At 42.5% G+C, this 23,935-nt stretch overlaps 8 protein-coding genes across 9 annotated transcripts; 4 read left to right on the forward strand and 4 right to left on the reverse strand.

The window, feature by feature from the left end:
• Positions 1-2,228: 2,228 nt before the first annotated feature.
• Positions 2,229-2,553, reverse strand: FVEG_10488 (hypothetical protein; the record flags this gene model as incomplete). The annotated part of the gene is made up of 2 exons (XM_018899647.1): positions 2,229-2,402; positions 2,449-2,553. The coding sequence occupies 2 exons, from the start codon at positions 2,551-2,553 to the stop codon at positions 2,229-2,231; spliced, it is 279 nt and encodes a 92-aa protein (XP_018757750.1).
• A 2,569-nt stretch (positions 2,554-5,122) lies between these two features.
• Positions 5,123-6,534, forward strand: FVEG_16812 (hypothetical protein; the record flags this gene model as incomplete). The annotated part of the gene is made up of 2 exons (XM_018906051.1): positions 5,123-5,648; positions 5,699-6,534. 2 exons carry the CDS (start codon positions 5,123-5,125, stop codon positions 6,532-6,534), a joined length of 1,362 nt encoding a protein of 453 aa, XP_018757749.1.
• Positions 6,535-11,412: 4,878 nt separating this feature from the next.
• Positions 11,413-12,270, reverse strand: FVEG_10485 (hypothetical protein; the record flags this gene model as incomplete). The annotated part of the gene is made up of 2 exons (XM_018899646.1): positions 11,413-12,206; positions 12,261-12,270. The coding sequence occupies 2 exons, from the start codon at positions 12,268-12,270 to the stop codon at positions 11,413-11,415; spliced, it is 804 nt and encodes a 267-aa protein (XP_018757748.1).
• A 467-nt stretch (positions 12,271-12,737) lies between these two features.
• FVEG_10484 (hypothetical protein) lies at positions 12,738-14,203 on the forward strand. The gene is made up of 2 exons (XM_018899645.1): positions 12,738-13,076; positions 13,135-14,203. Exons 1-2 carry the CDS (start codon positions 12,744-12,746, stop codon positions 14,161-14,163), a joined length of 1,362 nt encoding a protein of 453 aa, XP_018757747.1. The 5' UTR covers positions 12,738-12,743; the 3' UTR covers positions 14,164-14,203.
• Positions 14,204-15,063: 860 nt separating this feature from the next.
• Positions 15,064-16,713, reverse strand: FVEG_10483 (hypothetical protein; the record flags this gene model as incomplete). Its single annotated transcript, XM_018899644.1, has 2 exons — positions 15,064-15,597; positions 15,655-16,713. 2 exons carry the CDS (start codon positions 16,711-16,713, stop codon positions 15,064-15,066), a joined length of 1,593 nt encoding a protein of 530 aa, XP_018757746.1.
• A 377-nt stretch (positions 16,714-17,090) lies between these two features.
• Positions 17,091-17,864, forward strand: FVEG_16811 (3-octaprenyl-4-hydroxybenzoate carboxy-lyase UbiX; the record flags this gene model as incomplete). Its single annotated transcript, XM_018906050.1, has 1 exon — positions 17,091-17,864. One exon carries the CDS (start codon positions 17,091-17,093, stop codon positions 17,862-17,864), a length of 774 nt encoding a protein of 257 aa, XP_018757745.1.
• FVEG_10482 (hypothetical protein) lies at positions 17,502-20,531 on the reverse strand. Of its 2 annotated transcripts, XM_018899643.1 has the most exons (3): positions 19,300-20,531; positions 18,991-19,242; positions 17,502-18,903 (listed from the first exon to the last, which is right to left on the reverse strand). In XM_018899643.1, exons 1-3 carry the CDS (start codon positions 20,428-20,430, stop codon positions 17,965-17,967), a joined length of 2,322 nt encoding a protein of 773 aa, XP_018757744.1. In that variant the 5' UTR covers positions 20,431-20,531; the 3' UTR covers positions 17,502-17,964. The 2 variants fall into 2 exon arrangements, with proteins under 2 accessions (XP_018757744.1, XP_018757743.1); XM_018899642.1 differs by having other exon boundaries at positions 18,991-20,531.
• A 201-nt stretch (positions 20,532-20,732) lies between these two features.
• Positions 20,733-22,754, forward strand: FVEG_16810 (hypothetical protein). Its single transcript, XM_018906049.1, has 2 exons — positions 20,733-22,399; positions 22,475-22,754. Exons 1-2 carry the CDS (start codon positions 20,827-20,829, stop codon positions 22,642-22,644), a joined length of 1,743 nt encoding a protein of 580 aa, XP_018757742.1. The 5' UTR covers positions 20,733-20,826; the 3' UTR covers positions 22,645-22,754.
• The last annotated feature ends 1,181 nt before the right edge of the window (positions 22,755-23,935 follow it).

A 23,935-nucleotide genomic window follows, 5' to 3' on the forward strand; every position in this document is an offset into this window, starting at 1 on the left:
TTTATATTAATATAAAACTCTACTATTAAGTAAATATACTTATAGCATTATAGCAGTTAAATAGCGCTATCTCTATACTTATATCTATATCTATAAGTATATTATAGGCTTAATTTAAATATATTAGCTTTATATATAAGGCCTATATTAATAAAATCAGGTTCCTAGAGTTATAGCTTGCTATAGGTATTACTTTACACTTTACTTTATCTAGCCTATATAAATACTTTATACCTAAAACTATTATTTTAAGTAAAGCTATTTTTAACTATTACCTTACTTGCGATATACTTATATACTTATAGCCTAAGATATACTTAACCTTTAGTATAACTGCATTTAGTTAGTATAGTAATGCTGTTATTAGAGTTGCTATAGCTTATCCTAGTCAACTGATTATAGCTATAATAGGTAATAGTAGCTTTATATTTAGTATTTTTTTTACTATATACTAGATAGCGTAATAGTATAATATGCCTTTTTTAACTGTAATTTTAAATAATTAAAGTTAAAAGAGCCTAATATTAAGTGCCTTAGCAATTTATAAAAACAGGTACTTAAGTAAAATGGCCTATATAGATAATTTATATATTATATTTAACCCTAGCTATAATTACTTATAAGTTATAGTAGTAGCTAGAGCTAGTTAGGGAATAGTTATTAAGGATATAAATAAAGTAGATGCAGTAATTATTAAAGGTATTAAAGTAATCTGTTCTGGCAGAGCAGCTGTTGTTAATATCTGGCTGCTAAAGTTTAATGTTAGCGACCGGGTTGGTTAGTCTGCCTGCTATCTGGAAAGGATAGATAGTATAAATGGACTCTAATAGAGAATACCCCGATGTATTATTCCTCATTTTGCAGTTGTCTAATGTATTAACAATCTTCTCCCTATTTGCTGTCTTCTTTACGTTTATGTTTAAAGTCAAGGGCACGTAAGACTAAGGCCGTGGCCTATCTGTATATATTATGTTATAATGTCTAAGCTGTGAGCAAGATGGGTTATTTACTTATAGCTGGGTCTTGTGGTTGAGAGTTTATTCCACGATATTGAACCTAGTTCGACAGCTGCCTTATAGAGGCCTTACTGTGCTGTTACGGGCACGAATTGCATAATAACGCCTCTGACAACCCGCCATAGCCTGTGGTGTATAGTAACCTCCAACGGGTATAACACAGTAGACTCAGCACGTAAGGGCATTAGGACTATTAAAATAGCTGCTATTAAACCAGTGGTATTATGTAATTCAAAGGGATTATATAAGGCCGTAAGTAGTTTAACATAAACAAGCCTTAGTTATAGATAATACTAATTATATAACTAAAAGGAAGACTAAAAGAGGGGTAATAGAATACTAGAAGTCAGAATAGATCGATTAATAAGACAATTCAGTTTAAAATAAAGTGCATAATATAACAGGATATAATACAAGGACCTATTAGATAGTTATAGCTATGCCTCTAAAAGGATATAGTAATTAATTTTACTTAATTAATAGTCTATTATGTTTTTATAGCTATTTCTATTTATAATATTAGGATATTGTATTATACTTACTTATTTATTACACTTACTTACTATATATATACTAGATAATTTACATATATAAAATATAATAATATATAGTAAATAAACTAGTATAAAAAGCTTCTATTAATAAAAATATATTACTTTAACTTTTATTAATAAACAAGTATATTTTATATAAGGAGATTTTCTTTAAACAATTTATATAAAGTAAATAACGCAAGATAAATCATTAATAGATCCGTAGTTCCTATTCCGCTATAGTTGCTATTCCGCCGTAATTCCTGTTCCGAGAGTTATACCTTTAGGAACAGTCACAGCGCAATCAGTTATTTCTAAGTGATACGCAGTAACATGCGCTAGGAGTCGATAAGTAACCCGAAGTCCCGAGCCAAGAAATGAAAGTTTTTGCAATATGAAGCGATTTACATTGACGAGAACCTCGCATTTCCACATCTGGAATGACCTGTAGTGACGAAAAGCAAGAGCTCGCGTGCCCATCTGTTGTCAAACCAAAAAAAAACCATCTTCAACAAGACATCTTCAACAAGATTGATGTGTGCCAACATTGAGAAGTGAAAAGCTGCCGTCAGACATTCTATGCTGTGCAACCGTTGCCTTTTGTGACAAAACACAAACCCTAGTTAGCTGGTCATTAGGATTTGGCCTGTGTAGATTTCCTAACTCCTAAACAACACAGTTAGTCCACCATGATATTACCCATCTTCGGCGAAACGTACTTCCAAGGCTTTTGCACGCAATTACATTTCTTCAAAAGCTCCTCACAACGGTCCAACCGTGCCAATATTTCCTTGACAGGTTTGCGATGACTGCGCTTGGGAGCTGGCGTACTTGGGATGCATTCTATTCCGGCCTGCTAATAGTTAACCCGTGTCTTACATGGGTGCAAGACAGCTTACCTTGGTGCAAAACGAACATGGCCTTTTGCGATCGCACTTCTTCTTGCGTTGGTGACAGAGTACACAAGCGAGAATACGTGGTGAACGTTGTTTTTCAGGCGCCATGATTGTTTAACGAATATAGAATGAAATCAATAAGAAGACTGGTGATGGTATTCCGAAAGTCCTGAATCTATCGGGATCTATCCGAAAGGGACAAGCCGGGTATTTTCTACACGCACTTCATACCCAATCTTGACCTGCTACTCTCCATCCATTCGGCAGCGGGCTCTCGACACGATCCGATCTCCACTCGGGGTCGGGAAGTCGAAAGGGTCCGCGAACTGACGGCCGAATTTCATACACCTTTGGTGCAACCCGGACGGCAACGCCCAGGTCAAGCTTCGTATTAAGGCCTCAAAGTCGCCTCTCGGTGGGCGGTTTGGTTTTATAATAGCATTCTCTTTCATTCTACTCTACTCTTATATACATATTATACCTTTACTGTAAACCTTCTTTTGTTAATACCTTCAACTGTCCTTTTAATAGTCAAGGCAAAGTCTGTATATTACTCGTGCATTAACGTGGTCTACATGCGAGTGGATCACACAATTGAGTGGATAAGAAAATCTCTCAGCCAACATTATTCATGTTAGTGCATCATCGTCTGCAGAATGCTGCGCACCCATTAGAGATGTAGCATATGTCTTCTGATCGTTCCGATCTATGCTGTATGCAGGAAATGGAGGCTCGTAAGTGCTGGGCTTGCTGCGAGTCTGCACTTTCTTTACAGGGGATTGCATAGTTGAAGGGGTTTTTATTGTTGCATTGGGTGCTTTATTTAGCTGCGTTAAAATGGCTCAATAATTCGTGGACTGACAATGATTGCAGCGCTCATATGTCAATCAAATCAACTTTGAAGTCAGAGTTGATTTAATTGATAGCCCTCAAGCTCGAAGTTGAGTTAATCGATTTGATTGAGTTGACATATGATGAGCCGTGCTGCTTAATGCCGCTCTTAATAAGGAGGAGCATATTAAGCGATATTAAGGCAAGTACTATAACGCCCTTATAGATAAATACTTAGCATTATAGGATTAGTAAAACCTTTATAAGATATAGAACTTCTTATAGCTATTTTAAAAAGTAACTCTCTTAACTAAGGGATATTATTTAATACTTAATCTTATATTATTTACTATAAATATTCTTTATAAGTATTAATAATAAGTATTTAGTAGATATAAAATAAACTAATAGTTATTTATATCTAATATTAATTAATTAATATATCTTTAATATATATTACTAGCTCTTTAATAAGAGACTAGTATATACTATAGTACTTATTCTCTATTTATATTAAAGAAAGGCTTATATATAGAAAAATTAGCTAAAGGTCTAATATAAGAAGATCTTTTTAATAATAAAAAAGCTATAAAAAGGCAAATATAAGAATTTATTAACTATATATACTACTTTTTTTATTATTCTAGTACTAGAGCTAGATAGGTAAGACCTACTTATAAAAGAGCTTTATATTATAAGTATAGACCCTAGCATTACTAAATATAAAACCTATATCTCCTAGCTTCCTATTCTAATTAACTGCTCTTATCTTATTTAATAGCTTTATAATAAGTAGAAAGAGCGCTTTTCTTAACTATTAAAGATAGTAATAGATATTCTCTCTATACTTATTATATTTACTAACCCTAAGTATATATTCTTTAGATTAAAGTATATAATTTTATAAGATTAAATTCTTTTTAAAGTATTAATAATTAAAAAAGGGGAATACTTAAAGAGCTAGATTTATAGTAGTAAAATAACAGGGCTATAAGTAGATAAAATTAAATAATATAAGTATATAGTAAAGGAGGGAAGTACTAGAGCTCTAGAGGAAGATATAAGCTATTAACTAGTTTAGTATTATTTATTATATAAATAGTATATAGTTTAGCTTAATAAATAAGAATAGATTATATACTATAAACTATTCAGGTCCCTATAGCGTATAGTATATAATTAGAAAGCCTGCATTATGTGCTATATAATAGCTAAAAGTAGGAAAAGGGAAGACGGAAAGGAAATACCCGAAAGGGAGCGGAAGACGAGACTGTTCTAAAATTTTAAATTAGTTCCGGTAAAGCCCCTGTTCCGAAAACCGGAACTTAAACTAGAGCCAACCAACTATGGAAGCACAGATAGATAGAGTGTATTACGCCCGAGAGAACAAATCTCATAGGGCCATAGGTACGCTCAGATATTTACGATTTCTCTGCATCGATCTGGTCTAAGGAAGTATACTTGCACGGTTACCTATACATACAAGGCAGTCAATTGGCGAAGTGCAAGGATTGGTGGTAACCAATCAAGGAAGATATTGCAACTGCGTCTTCTATGTGCCGAGAAACCCGAGTCTAATGAGTAGATGGTCGGAAGTTTAATTTCGGGTATCATTGTGTTAAGGCCATCACAGTCATTTCTTGTATGATTTCCGTCATTCATATAACAGTATATAAAAGGCCCCGGCGCGCCCCAAGTTTCCAAAGAAGAGAAAAAAGAAAAATACTTCCTTACATCGACCTTCACTATCAAAACGACTTTAGCTAGATGACACTTTCCTTTCATTGTTCAAGTTGTCCACCAGTCTCTGAATTCACACAGTAGCATGTCAACAAATAGCGACGACATGGCGACGCCATCCCTGGCTTCACAGGGAACAGGCATGACTCTCCAACAGGCCGAGGGTGCTATGGCCAAGAAGACCAAAGACGTTGAGCCTAGTACAGAGGAGAACGCCGGCAGAGAACCAGACCTCGAGGCAGCTCCTCCCCTGGCTTCACAGCAACCGGAACCCCCTAACGGCGGCGTCGCTTGGTTCGTCGTTCTAGGAACATGGTGTGCCTCATTTTGCAGCTTTGGTTGGATCAATAGTGTTGGAGCGTTTCAGGAATACTTTGAGAATGAACTACTTCCCAACTATTCATCAAGTACTATCTCCTGGATTCCCTCGCTTCAGATTTTTTTTATGATGGCCATGGGACCTATTGTCGGCAAAATATATGATTCTTATGGTCCTCGGTATCTGCTCTTTGGAGGATCACTTCTTCATGTTTTCGGCCTAATGATGGCATCTCTCGCTACTAAGTATTATCAAATTCTACTTAGCCAGGGTGTCTGTTCTGCTATTGGCGTTGCTGCCATTTTTCAAGCTGGTAAGAATGATATCTACCTTTACCCTGAATAAAGACTAAGTCATTTATAGCTTTAAACGTTATCCACGGTTGGTTTACCACAAAGACCGGAGTCGCTTTCGGTATCATGGCCACAGGCTCAAGTCTGGGTGGCATAGTCTTCCCAATCATGGTTACCCACCTCATTAAAGATGTTGGCTACAGCTGGACTATGCGTATCTGCGCCTTCCTCATCCTCGGCCTTCTCATCATCGCTAATCTAACGGTACGTACGTTCCACAGACCTCAGCCCGCCAAATTGAGCCATGATCAAGTAAAGCAGCTATTCAAGGAGCCAGGGTTTGTCTTATGCCTTCTAGGCTTCTTCTGCTTTACTTTTGGGATCTACGTTCCGATTACTTATCTGCCTGTCCAAGCACTCGATATCGGTATAGACGCTTCTATCACTGAATATCTTATCCCTATACTCAATGCAGGCAGTCTCTTTGGGAGAATTCTATCCGGCTTTGCAGGAGATCGCGTTGGTTACTACAATACTTTCACCATTGTATGCTATCTTACTGCAATCTGGATCCTCGCTCTTTGGATTCCTTGTTCCACTACAGGTGGCGTTATCGCGTTTGCTGCGCTTTTTGGCCTCTGTTCTGGCGCATATGTCTCACTTATCTCCCCTTTGGTTGCGCAGATTTCGCCCATGTCTGAAATCGGCTTCCGTACTGGTGTTATTTATTGCGTGTCCTCTATCGGTGGTCTTACAACAAGCCCTATCAGCGGCGTAATCATTGATGGTGCTGGTGGATGGACAGGTGATAAGGTTTTTGCTGGCATACTTTGTCTGGCTGGCACTACATTTGTCCTTGCAACAAGACTCTACAATACTGGCTTTACGCTTGCTGTTGTTTTTTAGATATATTGATGAATCCTTGGAATGTATGTCTATCCGTCGAGCTATGGAAAACCTCCCGGCTGTACCGAGCCCAACATGCGCCCCAGCTTTTAAAGGGTATATGAAGGAAATCGTATCCCCTCAATTATTGAAAGGCTCCCGCTAGATCACTCTAGGGATGTCTGCCCAATTAATATGCGAGAAGAAAAGGTACATTATTCTGCACCTAAATTAGCCTACGATAGATGTCCAAACAATACTCTGAGTTACAAATCGCGACATCACACTGCTCCTTCATATTATTAATGACTGGCGCCAAAGGCTTCCTCAAACTTCCTGACCTTGACTGCCCCACCCGGTGGTCCTGATAAGCAACGTAATTAGCTTCCCCCCCCTTCAGATAAGTTTATGATGTGCCATAGGTGTAGATTCGTCTCCAGTCCGAAACATCTGCCTTGACCGACTTTTTGTCGCAGGGTAGACATGATCTTCACGGCCTAATGAAACAACTGTATTAGTAACCTAGCTATGTGTTTTAAGTAACTCTGCGGGATGAAATACCCCCAAAAGAGAAGAAGAAAAAAAATCAATCAATCAACACATTTACTTTAACCCTTGAAGCACGCTCAGTGCGACACTTTCCCCATGGAACCCCTTGAACAGGTCGTTATAGATACATCAGCGCCACTCCTGTTGGCTCGTGTATTGTCTCTAGCTAGGCTGTATGTGGCGTTGTAGCAGATAACTATTCACAAGGACCATATAAAGTAAGAGGATCCAAATTAGAGCCTGCCAAGTGCCGCGGCGGATAGGATGATCATAGCCTTAATATGCCCTCGTCTGGTCTCTACAATCGACATGGTTCATCTCATCGTTATATGTAGTAGCCACTGTAGGAATTGATATTGTTCAACGGATCGCATGCGCCTTAATGTCCTTGATTGTACTTTTACTTTGGGACTCTCCCCTACCTCCCTCAAAGAGGCATCTGCTTGTTGTGTTTTCCTAACCAGGCCTAACGTCGTTGACAGATGGCCAATAGGTCATGTGATGCACTTTTCGGCTACCCTAGTTTAATAGTACCATTCTGTCTACATGAGGATTGAACTAGTCTTGAAGGGTAAATTTACTTAGACTTATTAAGAGGATACATAAAATGGATACTTATAAGATATAGCTTTGATCCTAATACCTATATTAAAACTATTTCCCTAAACTTTAAACCTTTTATTGTTACGACCTCAGCCGTTACGTCGGGTAAGCCCCCGTCACACTTTCATAGAACTTATCTCACCAGCTTTTAATAAAACATTTTTACATCAATACGCCACACCAGCTTTATTGACTATTAAGAGACATAACGTTACGCTACACTCAGATTATATCCTATGATCATACCAACATAAACCTAGAACGGACTAGTTTATCCCGTATAATACCCAAACGTTACAATTATAATACTGTAATTTGGCTTCCAAATAGTTTATATATTAGGGATCCTAGTGGAGACTGCTTTTAGTTATTTTAACCCTCTCGTTTCAATAATCTTACCCTCTACAGTTTAATAGTGCTATTTTTTTATCTAGGGGTTTAGATAATCTTAAGGGTTTAATTCACTTCGAGTTGATAATAGGTTTAACCGGCTTGTTATTTTGCCTGAAGGTAATTTAAAAGTTGCATCGAAGTATAACTTTAATATATATCAGGCTTTATATTGTCTTAACTTATACACTATAGCATGCAATAGAGGAACAGCCGCACTGCGTTTTGTCATTTTCACTGGACCCGTGGAATTGTTAGAATTACAGAAACCCATAGGCATATTGGCTCTTCCCTTAGTTTCCAGACGGAACTTTGTGGCCCTTCCTGTATAGTGTAACTCGATAACACCTAACCTGGGAAAGTCAATGAGACCTTAATAATCTTTTCGTTGGCGAGTTCCATTGCTTCCATCTCAAATCCGAGGTTCCCGTAGCTTCGGAAGTGAGTTGCAACTGAATGTCAGAAGCTGGCACATTCCGACGGAAGCTGGCATAATCCAACGGAATAATGGATCTGCACAGAGGCGTGAAATGGTGTCCCCAAAATTTCTAGTTATCGCTACTCATCCATCATATTGATACAAATATTCTACATAGATACGTCTCATATCAGATCCTAACCTCGCGTTTACTTTCTATAATATTTTAGAACTTAGTTCCAATGCTGACAACATCCATCAAACGGGCAGCTGCCCTTTCAAGCCACCATCCCCTATCGCTTTATAGACGATATGGAAGCACAGCGACCCAGGTTACGATTCCGCTCATAATCAATGGCCAGCAGGTGCATGGTTCTGAACCTTCCCCTGTTATCAGCCCTTTGACTAGTAAAGAAGAATGGTCTTTCTCTTGTGCTAGCAAGCATTAGGTGCAGGAAGCTGTGTAAAATGCCCACGACACTTTCCGTGACTGGTCTCGAAACCAAAGTTTCCTATAGACGCGATATATCTCACAAAGCCGCTGAGATAATTGAAAAAAGCCGTGATGAGCTCGGCGGATATATGCATGATGAGCTAGGCGCCAATGAATTCTACGAAGTCTTCGTTCTTGGACTGACAATTGAAGGGTTGAAGGACACAGCTGGCAGGATAGCTGGGGCTGTGCAAGGGTTTGCACCGGAGCCAACCCACGAAGGTATGAAATCTCTAGTGCAAAAAAGCCATATGGAGTCGTTCTTGGAATTACACCTTGGTAAGATAAATCTTGAGGAGTCATGCCGTGGCGTAGTAGCCCTGCTAATGTCTATCGTTACAAGGAATTCCCCTTTTCATCTTGGACTTCAATCTGTTCTTTTTGCCTTGGCTGCTGGAAACACTACTGTTCTGAAAGCCTCTGAGTTTACGCCCCGTTGTTATTGGGCGATCGCCGATGTCGTTACTGCAGCATTAGCCACTCGTAACCAAGGCCTCATTCAAGACGCTATATCTAAAGGCGCACAACAACTGAAGAATTTTGAGGATAAGTATGCTTATGAGACAAATATAAAACTGGGACCTGTAATCCTTGACAATATTACAATAGATATGGACCTATACGCAAAAGAGTCGTTTGGTCCCAGTATGTCTCTTTTTACTTTCAAGACAGAAAAGGAAGCCTTAGAATTAGCAAATGACACGGAATACGGCCTAGCAGCTGCCATTTTCTTAAAGGGCTTAAGGGTGGCATTCCAGCTAGCCGATAGGTTAGAGTCAGGGGCTGTAAATATTAATTCTATAACGGTGTATAATGAATACTCTCTTCCCCACGGAGGTGTAAAGGATAGTGGATTTGGTCGTTTTAACGGTTACCAGGGATTGGACGAGTTTCTTTACTTTAAATCGGTTACTTGGATGGATTGATATTTTTAGAGTTTAGTATCTTAATGTTTAAAAGTGTTGCTGTTAGTATCCTGTGTTATTATCCTGCGTATTACGATTTGTGTCTGTAGCAGCAGACCTTCTGAGCAGATAATTTAGTTCTAGACCATATGCTTTTTAAGCGGTCTAAATTACCTGAAATTAAGTAGCTGGAGTATATGAGATAAATAATACGGCATATAGACTGTGATAATCTTATTATTCTTATAGTATCTCTTAAATTCGGCAGAGTGGTGGCTTTCGTGGCCTTTAAGGATTAGGAGATAATAGTAACTATTTAATTATTTAGCTATAGGTCATTCAAAGTGCTTTAACCACTCTAGGCCTAGCTAGTTATACATCTAGCTATTTTAGCTTATTATAATAGTCTAATGGCTAGTAAGGTTGCGTTCTTGGTACTAGTTAGTAAGATAATATTAGCTTATACTAATAATAAATAGTATAATTAATTAACTTTCTATAGTAATAGCCTGGCTTATTATAATCTATTCCTAATTTCTAAGCAGTACTGATTTTAATCTTCCTTGCCTTTTTAAACTTATAATAACTATTTTAACTATAATTATATCCTTATAGAACCAGTCTTATTTAAGTTTTAGTATTATTTAATTAAATACTGTATTTTATAATAACGTTTTCTATAAGCCTAAGCTATCTATAAATAATAGTAATATCTTTATATTTAACTCTTTGGTAGTTATGCTTTTAATATAAATGCATTTTTAGCCCTGGTTATTGCTTTATGAGTTTATAATCTTAGTAATTGCTAATAGGTTATGCATTGCGGTTAGCCCCTAGGGAATTGGCTATTTCTTCTGCAAAACGCAGTTACGAAGGAGAACCCCTGTGAAGCTAGGTTAGGAGCAAATTGAACTATAGTATATTCTCCTAGACTAGATAGTCCTCTTGACTTTTGGAAAGTATTACGTTGCGATTGAGTGCCATGTTAGCGACGTAAAGCTAAGCGGTCAACTTTGTACGTACGTGCGGCGCGTTAAAAACTTGTTTTTTCGGTTGTTTTCAAGCGCTTGGAGTGCAAGTTGCATTCTGGTCTCATTTGAAGAGTGTGGCTTGCTACATGCTGGGTCGTTGAGAAGTACCTGGTATCTGATTGAATAAAAATGCTATAGAATGAGGGACTTCTGGAGCATTTGCTTATCGCACACATAATATCGCAATGTTATCAATATAAAGAAATACATGAGGCTCAGGGAGCCCATGTCAGGCTCTTGAGCTAGTCCGAGCACACGTAATTGAGAATCATTAAAGTGATTCTTATTCATGCTTAACAGAACATCGCTTCTAATTCCCGAACACAGTTAAAGACTTCTGATGTAGCAAAGTAAGTCGAGCCAACGGGCGTTTGTATCAGCTATATGAATGGTTTGAACTAGGTAAGACGGTTAATGCCGATATTCTCAGCATTGGAGTGCAATAAGTATTGCCATATTCTTGTCCACCATCATGGCCTCCCACCCGTTTATCGCCAAGTGACCTATCACCTAGGCAGTGCCTGTCTGGATAGCTGGAACCACTGGGTAGTTCGGGACTGTATGGTCGGCTCCACCCTTTGCCAGGGAAAGGGGGAGCCATATGGTCAAAAGGATACTGGCACGATCAAACTCTACTAACGCTGTAAGCTTCGTTGCCAACACCCGGTCAAAACCAGATTTCTGCTTGACTTGAACCAGATAGTCGTTGAGAGAAACCCCTTCAGCAGGTTTGCGATATGCCAGCTGGACGGCGATCATCTTATCCTCAGGTTGATGCAGCAACCAAACAGCAACTGCCCCCTGGGCTTCTGCAATAGATTTGATTTGAGGATAAACCTCATGCAGATAAGCCTCGATATTATTGCAGGTATAAGACCAGCGCTTGAAGTGCCCAATAGCATGATGCTCGATAGGGGCGAAATTATAAGCACCAATGACTTTCCAAGCAAAGCGCACAGGTGAATCAAACGCCGACTGGCTCCAGAACTTTGTTCCTTCCTCATCAATTGTATACTCATTGGTCGTCCAATGGCTATAGTCGACAGCTTCTTCCCACTTGTCGAATAGATAGGCTCCGCCGGTGAGGAGCTTACCGGTGACTTCATCAAAACGGGTGGGAAGATATTTGAGCTGCATTCCAGGGCGCTCCATCATCTCCAAGCTCTGCGGATACTGGGAGTTGATGATGTCCGACAGAGACAAGCCGGCCTTGGCGAACGTGATTTCGGAGCTGAAGGCTCCTTTAGCCTTGATTTCGCCAACATTATAGCCGGTGACAGCATTTGAGGGAATTTGAGAAGCAACTATCTATAGTCAGCTTGTTTGCGGTCGAGGGACACCTTGCTATTCAAACGCACCCATTGCCATAATTAACTTGCAGCAAGTAAATGTTATTGGGAAAGTAGGTAGATAGTTTTGGATTTATAAGGATAATGTTGAGTTGAAGTGAGATTAAGAGGTATATGTCGGGCTATGGGATACGATCTATATATCAGTCTGAGCAGCTATGTAGCCCCTATGATACCAACTATAAAGTCAAGAGCAAGAGGTCAATTTGTCAGAGCAATGTAGCATATCTCCTAATTTCCCTCGTAATTCGGCATCACATTTGTGCCGAATGTCTAATTTGTTAATAATCGGGCCCGGATCGGTGGGATTTTGGTTCAACACGTTAGAAGGAACCCGAGTGGAGCATGAAGCAATTCCGAACCCGCATTCCGAAGCTGGATTCCGGAACCGGCATGAACAAATGTCAGCCTACCTTGTTTCATATAGTGAGGGGCCCATTCCCCGTAGCTCATCTCACTCACGCAACCTTTCGTGCGTTTATTGATCCAAGCATGGCAGAGACGAGCAATTATCAGTCATCGATAAGCACCTTCATTGTCGAAGATGTCAAAATCTTTGACGGTCATAAGTTTATTGCCAATGGTTTTGTCTATGTTCGTGACGGACATATCGCCGATGTTGGCAGCGGCAAGCCAGACAGAATTATCGGACAACATACCTTGAGGATCTCTCGACCACAGCATACGCTCATCCCGGGACTGATTGACGCCCATATCCATGCCCTTGCTGGTAACACCAACAGTGTTGAACAGTCGCTGCGCTTTGGAGTCACAACCGTATGCGACATGCATAACGAAGTGGAAGATATCATGCGGCTGAAACAGGTTTGTTTGTCCTTTGACTGGCACAGCGGATGATGTGAAAGACTAAATATGAATGCAGTGGGTTGCCGAGCCGCAAAACAAGGCCAGGTACTCGGATTATAAGTACGCTGGAATCGGAGCGGTTGTCGAAGGAGGATGGCCTATCCCCGTCATGAAGAAGGAACTGGAGTCAGTTCCTCAGGGCGAGAAAGTTCTAGACGCCATCGTCTCGGCCTGGCCCAAAATAAATACAGGTCATGATGCAAAACCATTTGTCCAACAGCAGGTCAATCAGCATGGCGCATCATATATCAAGATGTTTCACGAACTGGGAGACACTCTCGGCATGAAACTACCGTCACCTTCTATAGATGTGCAAAACGCTATAGTAACAGCCGCTCATGGCGCGGGAGTCATTGCTGTTGGTCATGCCCTCAGCTATAGTGGCGCCATGGATCTCCTCGAGGCTGGAGTCGACGGCTTCACGCATATTTTCCTAGACGAACCTCCCAATGACCACTTCATCAAGATCATGAAGTCGCGCAATGTTCATTGCAACCCAACGCTGAGCTTATGTGCATCGCAAACCGCCGAGCGACAGGAATGGCAGCAAACATTCAGAAGGGACCCCTTGGCTCGGAGTATGCTGATTGAGAAATCATTCGAGAAGCCACTTGGACTAGCCAAGGCAGAGCGCCCAAGAGCCGGTGTACAGCACGCGTATGAAACCACGCGAAAGCTGTACCAGGCAGGTATCCCTTTGATAGCAGGCAGTGACTGTGCTGGTCAAGGGTTCGGTGTAGCATATGGTCTTGGCTTACATATTGAGATGTACCTTTTTGCCCATGAGATCGGCATGTCGCCCGAAGATGTCCTCAAATCTGCTACTTCTACTACAGCTACTCGGTTTGGTTTTAAGGACAGAGGAGAGATTTTGGTTGGAAAGAAGGCAGATTTGGTAATTGTTAAGGGTGACATTGCTGACGTACTATCTGATCCAAAGAACCGCTGTTTGCCAATCGTGGGTGTTTGGAGAGATGGTGTTCTAGCGGCTGCTTATGAGCGGGGTTATCCTGAGTTTGTGCAAATATTTGATAGGGATATCTGATACGAGTATTCCCCCGTGCCAAGGCTTCATTATGTGAGCGAATTGAATAAATGCTGATTTGTTTCGTCTGTTGATCGACCAATACATCATTGCCTCGATATCTTAACAACATTACATCCACGCATAGACACTGGAAGGGACTGCAATCAGTAACCCTTCGGTGATGGCACTTATTATAGCTTCACATGAAAAGCTAGGCACAAATGAAAGGGCCTTTAAGCAACATCATGAATCACATAATATAACCCAATGGCCATACCACTGTTTGATATTCACAATATCATATCTAGTCCACTACAATTTTCCCTATATCCAACCCACCGACGACGCAAATGCATATGACTCTAAAAAGTCTTGAAGTTAATATTGGGAACTGTGGTTATTGTAAGAAAATTGTTTTATATTGAAGTATGCGTTTGTGCATCCATTTCAGCAGGATTTGAGTCATCGTCAATCGCCATTCAAACATGTCACGGCCTCATAACTGGTCGAATAACGTTCCTTAACGCGTGACACTAATACTGCCGGTTTGCAATTCTGCATGATGCTTCACACAGCGTTGTGCTTCCGTAAAATTTCCGACGTCGGCGCGTTCGTCGGAACTTGAGGCGATGACTAATAAAGCGGAGATACGCATTATTCTTCCCGCCCTCGCCCGGTTTTCCTAAGTCATTGAGCCTCAACTAGAGTACTTCGGAGCTACAGTTACAATAACTGCTTTGTTGCATTCACACGTTCAAGGTTTCCTATCACGCGTATTCAAGAACGCTCTGTGGTTCTAGATGTATCTAAGACTGAAGATTTCGGGATCATCGAAATTGAGGCATGATTTGATGTGCAATCAAGTAGTAAATCCGAGAGGGGCAAAGAAACCATCTGCCAAATATATGTTCTAATCTACTAAACTGCATCAAAGCCCATTTCCGTCCACCTTCCTTCAATCTTCTCCTGAAGCTCTGGCGGATACGAAGATCGAAAATCCACAGATCTAAAGATTCTTCCTCCATCGTATTCCATAGCTAGAAGACAGTTAGATACCATTTTGCCTCCTTTAACAGAACTTCCGCGACCGTATTTCCGATAGGGAGTAAGAGGAAGACCCATCACCTCATCAAACACATATTCGTCAATACCTGGTCGGCAACGGGACGTGTATGCCCATATGACATCTGCCCAGTCATGTATGTCCACGTCGTCCCCGATCAATAAGATGCGATTAATTAGCATCGTTGCCTTAGAATTGAAGGCTATGTTGCCTATAGTTGTGCAGAGTTCATCAGGGTTCGTCTTCATCTCAGCAAGCTTCTTACTGTCAACCTGTAGTATGCACCACGTTGCAAGGGTCTCCAGGGGGGCGACTGCGTCTTTGATGGGAAGATCATGTTGTTGCAAAACTTCCAATAACTGGACTGACGCCATGGAAGCCGTTGTGTGCTAGAACAATACAGTCAGTATGCTGCCCTAGAGAAGAACTTGGCCTTGCAAACTTACTGATTCGTCTGTCAGCCGGCCGGGCACAGAAACGGGCAGAATGGCACCATCGCGATAGGTGATAGCATCCACGGTGAAGAGTGGTTGATTGCCAGCTTCACCCTCAAAGTGCATACCAATGTAATCCTCAAATGGGCCTTCAAGAGCCTTGTCCTTGAGAGAAAATGTGCCTTCAAGTATGATCTCGCTGTTTGCGGGTACGATAAGATCACTCAATTCGCATTTCACCATTTCAAGTGGCTTTCCAGTAAGTGAACTTACATAATCTCCTTCTGAAACACCAGGGGGTAGAGGAATCGATGCAGCGATGTTTGCTGCTGGTGGAGCGCCAAGAGATAAAGCCCAGGGGACCTTGTCTTTTCCAACTTTGAACCACTGATCCCTGATCATAGAGTTATGTTGTCCTGGAATAACGAGACATGACAAATGTCTCTTGTCATGGACCATGCCTCGAAAGACAGACCAGTTCGTCCATGATTTATCTGGTGTCTCTAAGATATGTACTCCCCAGGTTTGAAGATATTTGCCGCCATCACCTTGATGCAGCAGCGGAACTGGTAAATTCGTGAGATCTATGTCATCGCCAAAGATTTTATTTTGCTTGCATTGGCCCGTCGAAAGAACATTTGGAGGTAAGGGGTCTCGAGTTATAGCAAGGCGCATCTTTTCGAGGATATCCTTCCAATTTGAGTCAGGGGGAAGACCGAGGCTACGTGCAATTCGACCGTATCGGAACTTGCTGTCATTTCGAAGGCTGGCAGCGTTTCCAAACATCTTCCACAGACCATTTCGAGTGCCTTTAACGTTGTGGAAAAGCGGCGCCTTAGCGTTGGTTTCACTAACTCTTCTCACAACCGCCCCAACTTCGAGATTGGGATCAACTTCCTGATAAATATCGGCAAGATCTCCATCTTTGCGAAGGACCTCCACAAAGCTGCGGAAGTCAAGTTGTGGGTCGCCTTGATTCGAGTTTAGTGATACTTTGCTAGAATAAAGGCGAACTCTGATTGATGTAGGTTTTAAAGATGACAAAATCTGATGGTGGGTTAATCGGAACATGGTTGTGACAAATTATGGGAGAATACAGTTACACTATCGCTAAAACCATTGGGTATCTTTAAGGCCAGAATCGAACTTAAGGCTCTTTCTTAACAACAGAGGCCTAGTTCATGCATTACGGACCCTGAGGCATAGTTCCGGCGGACCGGAACGGAAAGCAGGAATAGATTACAAGGCATTACGGGACTCCGGAAACAGAACAGATGGCCACTACGGGCAGGAAGGATGCCATGTTTCCGTAGAGTTGAAGGGATTGGAATAAAAGGTGTGTTTTCTTTTTGGAATAGTATAACCCGGATGAAGATTGGCAACCGAAAGTATATGGAAAGCACTAAATTTTCCTCATTGCCTAACCACTACACGACATTTTGTTTACCATGAAAGCAGTCTCTTTCGCCACGCGCCAGCTTCTTGGAGTGTCTTCAGAAAAGGTCACGTTCTACCACCCTACACACCCCATACAAAGACCGTATGTGAGGCTGTTCTCCACAAGCCAATCGTACTTGAGCTGGGGTGGAGCACGAGACCAGGTTTACCAGAATGTTCTCCCATCTTTTGAATCAACAAGGCCGACGAGGATCGTTGTCGGGATTACAGGTGCAACAGGTGCCCCGTACGCCATCCGCATCTTAACCCTTCTTCACCACCTAGGTGTGGAGACTCATCTTATCATTAGCAAATGGGCATTAGCCACACTCAAATACGAAACATCCATAAGCGAAGCTGATATTCGAGGCCTTGCGAGTAGATCATACACAGCAAAAGATCTCTCAGCACCAATCGCTTCAGGATCCTTTCAGCATGACGGAATGATGATCGTTCCCTGTAGCATGAAAACTCTTGCTGCAGTACGATCTGGTTACTGCGATGACCTAATATCAAGAGCCGCCGATGTCACACTCAAGGAAGACCGCAAACTACTCCTAGCTATTCGGGAAACACCTTTGAGTTCTATTCATCTTGAGAATATGCTTGCTCTTCGTCGTGCTAACGCCATCATCTTCCCTCCTGTTCCGGCTTTCTATACCAGGCCTGGGGGTATCGATGATATTGTCGATCAAAGTGCTGGAAGGATGTTGGATATGATGGGAATATTCACTGATGGATTTGAGCGATGGGAGGGGTTCAAGAAAGCTCAGACTGAGATGTAGCCGGGATATGAGCAAGATGTCAGTTGAACTATTTCATAAGCTGATATGAGCTTCAAGCGTCCCGAAATCAAATCGTACTACTTTCATTTGTAAGCCTTACTTATTGAAAAAGAAAACTGTGTGAATTAGCAGGCCACCCTCGTAATACCCATGGCGGAGTATCTTGCGGGCCATGATCAGCTTCCAACGGCAACTCGAAGCCGAAGTTCGCGCCGAAGGAGTTCATTTCGGCCTCGAACGTGCGATCTGTCATAGGGACAAAGGCCTCTTCTCGAGGCTCATTGTTAAGCCCAATGTCTTGTGATGTCGCAGAGGGACCTGTAAATGTGGTGTTGCTTAGGAATGCAACCGTTGTAGACGGAATTGCTTCCTCAGAGGCTTCTCTCTGTGCTTTACCATAGGTTTCCATAGCGTGGCAAAGTTCTCGAATCCTTTTCCCTAAATCTTTTGCGGCCGTGGACACATCTCCGTACTTCTGTGATAGATTGCGTGCTCGTACAAAGCATTCACGGATCTGGTCGTCATATCCTGGGGTCAAATACGGTAACATGGTTGAGCGATGCTTCTCAATGTAGCCCACCACTAGAAACATCAGAGCACAAATGGACGCGAGGATGTGCTGGTAGTACGGTCGCTGGTTACGGTACATGTTCGTGACATTGTCCAGTTTGAATAGTGACCCTGTGACCCTAACTGCTAATTCCATGGCCTGTGGAAGGTATAGTTTGCTCTTCTCGATATCCGACATTGGAAAGAAATAAGGACGTAGCAGAAGGCTCTTTATCGATGCAGCTCGGTAGATCAGCAATAAGAGCCATGACGGAGGTAAGTTTGATGGTTCATCAAACCAAACCTCCATGTCAGAAAGGTCTTTGTCCCCGACGCACTTTTTCTGCCACTGTTGAATCTGGAAAACCAATAGTTCCATCACATCATCATCGATACGAGTATTTCCCCTGGCCGCGATGGATATAGGTTCGTCAAATCTGTCGCTGATGTGAACGAGCATGTACATAGCCTTTGCATATGGCATATCGTCCTATGGCATGCCAAGTTAGCGGATAGGCTCAATGCATTTTATTGTTGTCTTGAAGTATGTTGCGAAAAGCAAAACTAGGTGACTCACTATGAATGTAGGCGTGAGACTGAACGCGGCGTTGGGGAAGTTTGCGGGCAAGCCAGTCATAGCGCTCCATTGACGATCGAGTATAATTACGGAGCACATGATAGCAGAAGCCTCTCTACGTTGAGAATCGGTCTTGAGAATGTGATTCAACATGTCGCCATTGTGGAAGCCAAGTTCCATCAACATACGTCCAGCAATGCCACATAACCTTAATGCAAGCCTTGAGAGGTCGTGGGAGAAATAATAGTAGCCCTGGATCAGATATGTTAGTATGCTCTGATAGGGAATTAGCTGGCTGGGTTTGTTTACCAGTAGTAAGGCGATGGCGACTTGTTTGATACTAGTTGTAGAAGAAGTAATTGCGGCATTGGCTGAGGGCATAAAGTTAGAATGAAGGACAGATGCCATCGTTGCAAGTAAAGTGTCTTTTGAGACTTGTGCTACTACAGCCAGCATAAGTACCAAGATGATCAGGTCATCATCGTCAGGTTGGTTGCTCTCTCCACCCAAAGATTGGTTCGTATCCCTGGAATAGCATGATTCCAGTTGGCTTCTAACTCTATCAATGTTGACAAATGGGTGCAGTTCTCCTATGACTCTGTGATATGTATCTGCAGCATCTTTGGCTTCCTGAAGCGATAACCATGACCGGAATTGCAATAGCTGATAGCGGTCAAAATGACGCCTGGACGGCCAATGTGGTATGGGCGGTAATACAGCATCGTTACCATTTACACTTGGTAGCACGGATTGGTGCGATGACGATGTAAGATAACCCAGTTGTCGCAAAGTAATTTGTACCAGGTTCATGCTGTAGTCTGGACTTGTAGGACCATAAAAGTAATGGCTAGCATAGCTTGGAGTGGTATCTGTTTGAGTGGCATGCGGCCGTCTGTTTGACAAACTTGTGTGGTCACCAGGTGCATGCAATGTGCGGGGTGAAGCAACTGAACCTAGGCTGTGGGTCCCATTGCTTTGCGCTTCAACCATGGCCTTGACTTGTTGCAACTCGGTGCGAAGACTTGCAACAAGACTTGTAAGGTCACTGTCATTGCCGCTTCCGCATCCATTACTAGGTACATCTGGTGCCCCTGAACTATTTGGTAGAATGGCTGGAGACGGCGGACCATTGGCTGCGGCTGGTGTCAGCGGCGGCGAAAGGCTTCGATTAGACTCGTCGCTTTGGGACGCTGATGGTTGTGCCGGAGCTCTAGTAACGCTCGCTGTAGCTGTAACTATTTCTATACCTGGAGAAACAGGTTCTTCATCGTAGAGGCATGTCCGACCCCGGTTTTCGCAGTAGTCGCATGGCTGCCGGCCGTCGCATTTGCCTTTCCGTCGTCGGCAAGCGATACATGCACGAGCAGCATACGGAGCTCGTCGTTTGCCGGTAACAGTGGGTAACGAGTTCTTTGTTCTTTTAGTGGAGCGTGAAATCATTCTGTTGCTTGGTAGGGAATGGTCAAAAGTAGAAACAGGGAAGGCGGAAAGGGAAGACGGAAGGTGAAGACGGAAAGGAAATGACTGAAAGGGAGTAGAATATGAGACTGTTCTAAAGTTTTAAATTAGTTCCGGTAAAATCGCTATTCCGAAAACCGGAACTTAAACTAGCGCTAACAAAGAAGTATGTAAAGCTAATAACGCCGGCGAATGCGGCATTAGCTGCGGCATAATTAACCCCGTATAAGCCGATGTCTGGAAGACCGTCCCGCTGCCAAATCTGCCAAGTATTTAACCACGATCAATTGGTGAACCGCCAGATAGAAATTCCTGTCAACATATCGCTAGTACGACACTTTCCTTACATTTGGCGTGTTCTCTCTATCTCTCTGAATTATGTTTAATTTTGCCTGTTTTATAGCATGGCTGCTCCTGGTCTTTGCAGTTGACGCCAAGTCGCCGTCAAATTCCTCGTTAGGACCCCGAGGCCCTCCAACTGTGACCATCAAGAATGGCACCTTGAGTGGCATTTTTAATAGCCACTACGACCAGGAGTTTTTTCTCGGTATACCCTATGCGGCGCCGCCTGTTAATGACCTCCGTCTGCGCAAACCCCAGCCTGCACAACCTTGGACCGGCATTCGGAAGTCAGAGTCATATGGAGCGCGCTGCCTTAGAAACGATATTCGACTGGCTGTATTTAGTCAAAACGTCACAGATCCGGTCAGCGAAGATTGTCTGCACATCAACATTATACGGCCAGCAACCCAGCGTTCACCACTTCCCGTGCTCGTATGGATACATGGGGGGGCATTCCAGGAGGGCAGCGCCAGCGACGGCAGGACCAATGGAACCTTTCTCGTGCAGACATCCGTGGAGATGGGAACACCAATCATTTTCGTCAGCTTCAATTATCGTCTCGGTGCTTTTGGCTTTCTGGGTGGCCTGGAAATAGAGGCGGCTGGCGTATCTAATATTGCCCTTTACGACCAACGGCAGGCTCTCCATTGGATTCAAGAAAACATCGGATATTTTGGCGGAGATGCATCACAGGTTACGATAATGGGCCAGTCAGCTGGTGCTATGTCAGTCGGATTTCATCTCCTCGCCTTCGGAGGCCGAAACGATGGTCTCTTCAATGCCGCAATCGCACAAAGTGGAGGTCCCTATACGGTACCGGTTCTCAGCCGTGAGATATCGAATCGAGAAGCCGATTTCAATATGGTACTGAACAAAACTGGTTGTTCAGGCTCTAAAGACCCACTGAATTGTCTACGCGTAGCTCCCGCTGAGTTATTGCAACAAGCTGGTTCTCTCTTGACGCCTTCATTTGTTGTCGATGGCGGAATAATTACAGCACCTAGCGAAGAGCTCTTACACTCGGGCCGCTTTGCTAAAGTACCTTTACTCATTGGTTCGACGAGGAATGAGGGAACATCTCTCCTGCAGCAAATATTGGGTACGGCGGGCTCATTTGAGACTGAGGAGCACTTCAAATCGTTCATCAAGACTTCTTGGATAAGAGGCCCAATTAATGATACAGTCGCCCAACATTGGGCGCAACTGTACGCTCAGGAAATCAATACTCCTTCGACAGCTGGTCTAGGTACTGTGAAGCCGAACCCCGGTCCAGAGTACGGCAACTATTATGGCCAGGCAACGTTGTGGCTGGGTGACATGACATTCACTGCTGGGAGGCGTTTTGCAACCCAAGCATGGGCTAGAGAAAACGTGCCGAGCTATAGTTTCTTATTCGACAGTGTACCAGCAAACATGGATCCAGATACGCTTGGAGCTGCCCACTTTTCAGATGTGGCATATACGTTTAGGGACACGGAAGGCTTTGGCTGGGAGATAAACCCTTTCCCAGCCCAACCTACCCTGAAGGAGAAACATGTCAAACTCGCCGAACTCATGAGCCGAATGTGGATCAGCTTTGCAACCAAGCGGAACCCGAACTTCCACAATGGTCAGTTACGTGTTACCTTATAGACTACCTTTAGACACCTCCTTTCCTTGAAACTAACTTATAATGTGTTTTTAGTATCCGATTTTCATACGACTTGGCCAATATATACTAATAAACGCCCCGTTAATATGGTATTTGAGACTACTCAAAGCCATTTACATGCTGATAACTGGCGAGCCGAAGCAATTAGCATGATGTCTCTTGTGCCGGGTACTCATCCAGCGAGAGGTAATAACAATTGTTAGGGCTGTTATTGCGTTAACTACATATTAAAATAGAAATCTAAAGTAGACTAAGAACTTACCCTTTATGTGTCATCTTACTCAATTAATATCTAATAAAGTACACTATCAGCAGGTTGATCAAAAATCTCTCACTCTCTCCCCTCTCTTTCACCACACATGTCGCAACCACCAAGCATGTCGCAGATAAATCAAGAGGCAAATATCATTCTTGTTCTTCAAGTCCTTTGAAATGACCCAGTTTTAGGTCTTCGTTGTGCCGCAAGGACCTACAGGACGCCGTACAGTTCGCTCTGGCGCCGATACCGCGGCATCCCTGCTCGGTGCGATGCCACTCCGGAATTACGTAGATTATCCGATCTAGAAGAACAGAGTATTGTTCAATTCAATCTAGACCTTGGCTCGTGAGGTTTCCCCCCTGAGACTGCGTGATATAGAAGAAATAGCTTACTGAGTGCTGGCCGGTCGCGATGCGTCAACTGTTGGCAAGTGCTAGACACGTGGATTCATTAATTACCACTCAGAACTTAGAACGCACTTTAATTGTAAATACGACCATCGGAGAGCTAAACGTAAAGGTCTGACCATTATCTGCAATTAGTTCTTACTTATAGAGAATATAATTGCAAAGTATGGTATTGGCTCTGCCATTACGAAACCTCTGATAGATCGATATCCTAACCTTAGTCAGGAGGGGCGTGAGACGACATAAAACCCCTCGCGAGAGAAAAGGAGGCGGGAGGCATGCTTCATTAATACAATCATTATCTTTGTTCTCCACATCGGATTGATCCCTATTAGCTTTATCGAATGTGCCTACATTATGCATGCTAGGACTGATCAAAGAATTAAGTCAACAATTAATAACATTACAACATTCTGCTCCACATCTTAATACACTCACCCCATCGTATAGCTGCCTAAACAACAGGCAATGTGTACAGTTTGCTAGTGGAGTGGAGAAAAACAATCCTTGATATAGCCCGGTGTCTCCGGCGGTTAATGAGGTTTACGAATACCGAGATGTCAACAAAATCAGCATATATGGGGCCTATTATTAAGAGGGTAGACATTCGGTACAAATGTGATGCCGACCTGCGAGGCAAATTGGGAGAAGTGCTCCATTGGTCTAAGGAATCGGGCTCTCCCTTTCAATTTTCATAGCCAGTGTGTCTTGTGGCTCTTTGTATTACTCCTAGAACCTCTCTTACAAGATGTATAAAGGGAAATCAACATATTATCACATTCTAATAGTAAATGAATGTCTTGATACTGTTTGCCGTAGCCTAGCTAA

Source organism: Fusarium verticillioides, chromosome 11 (assembly GCF_000149555.1).
Source record: "Fusarium verticillioides 7600 chromosome 11, whole genome shotgun sequence".
NCBI lineage: Eukaryota > Fungi > Ascomycota > Sordariomycetes > Hypocreales > Nectriaceae > Fusarium > Fusarium verticillioides.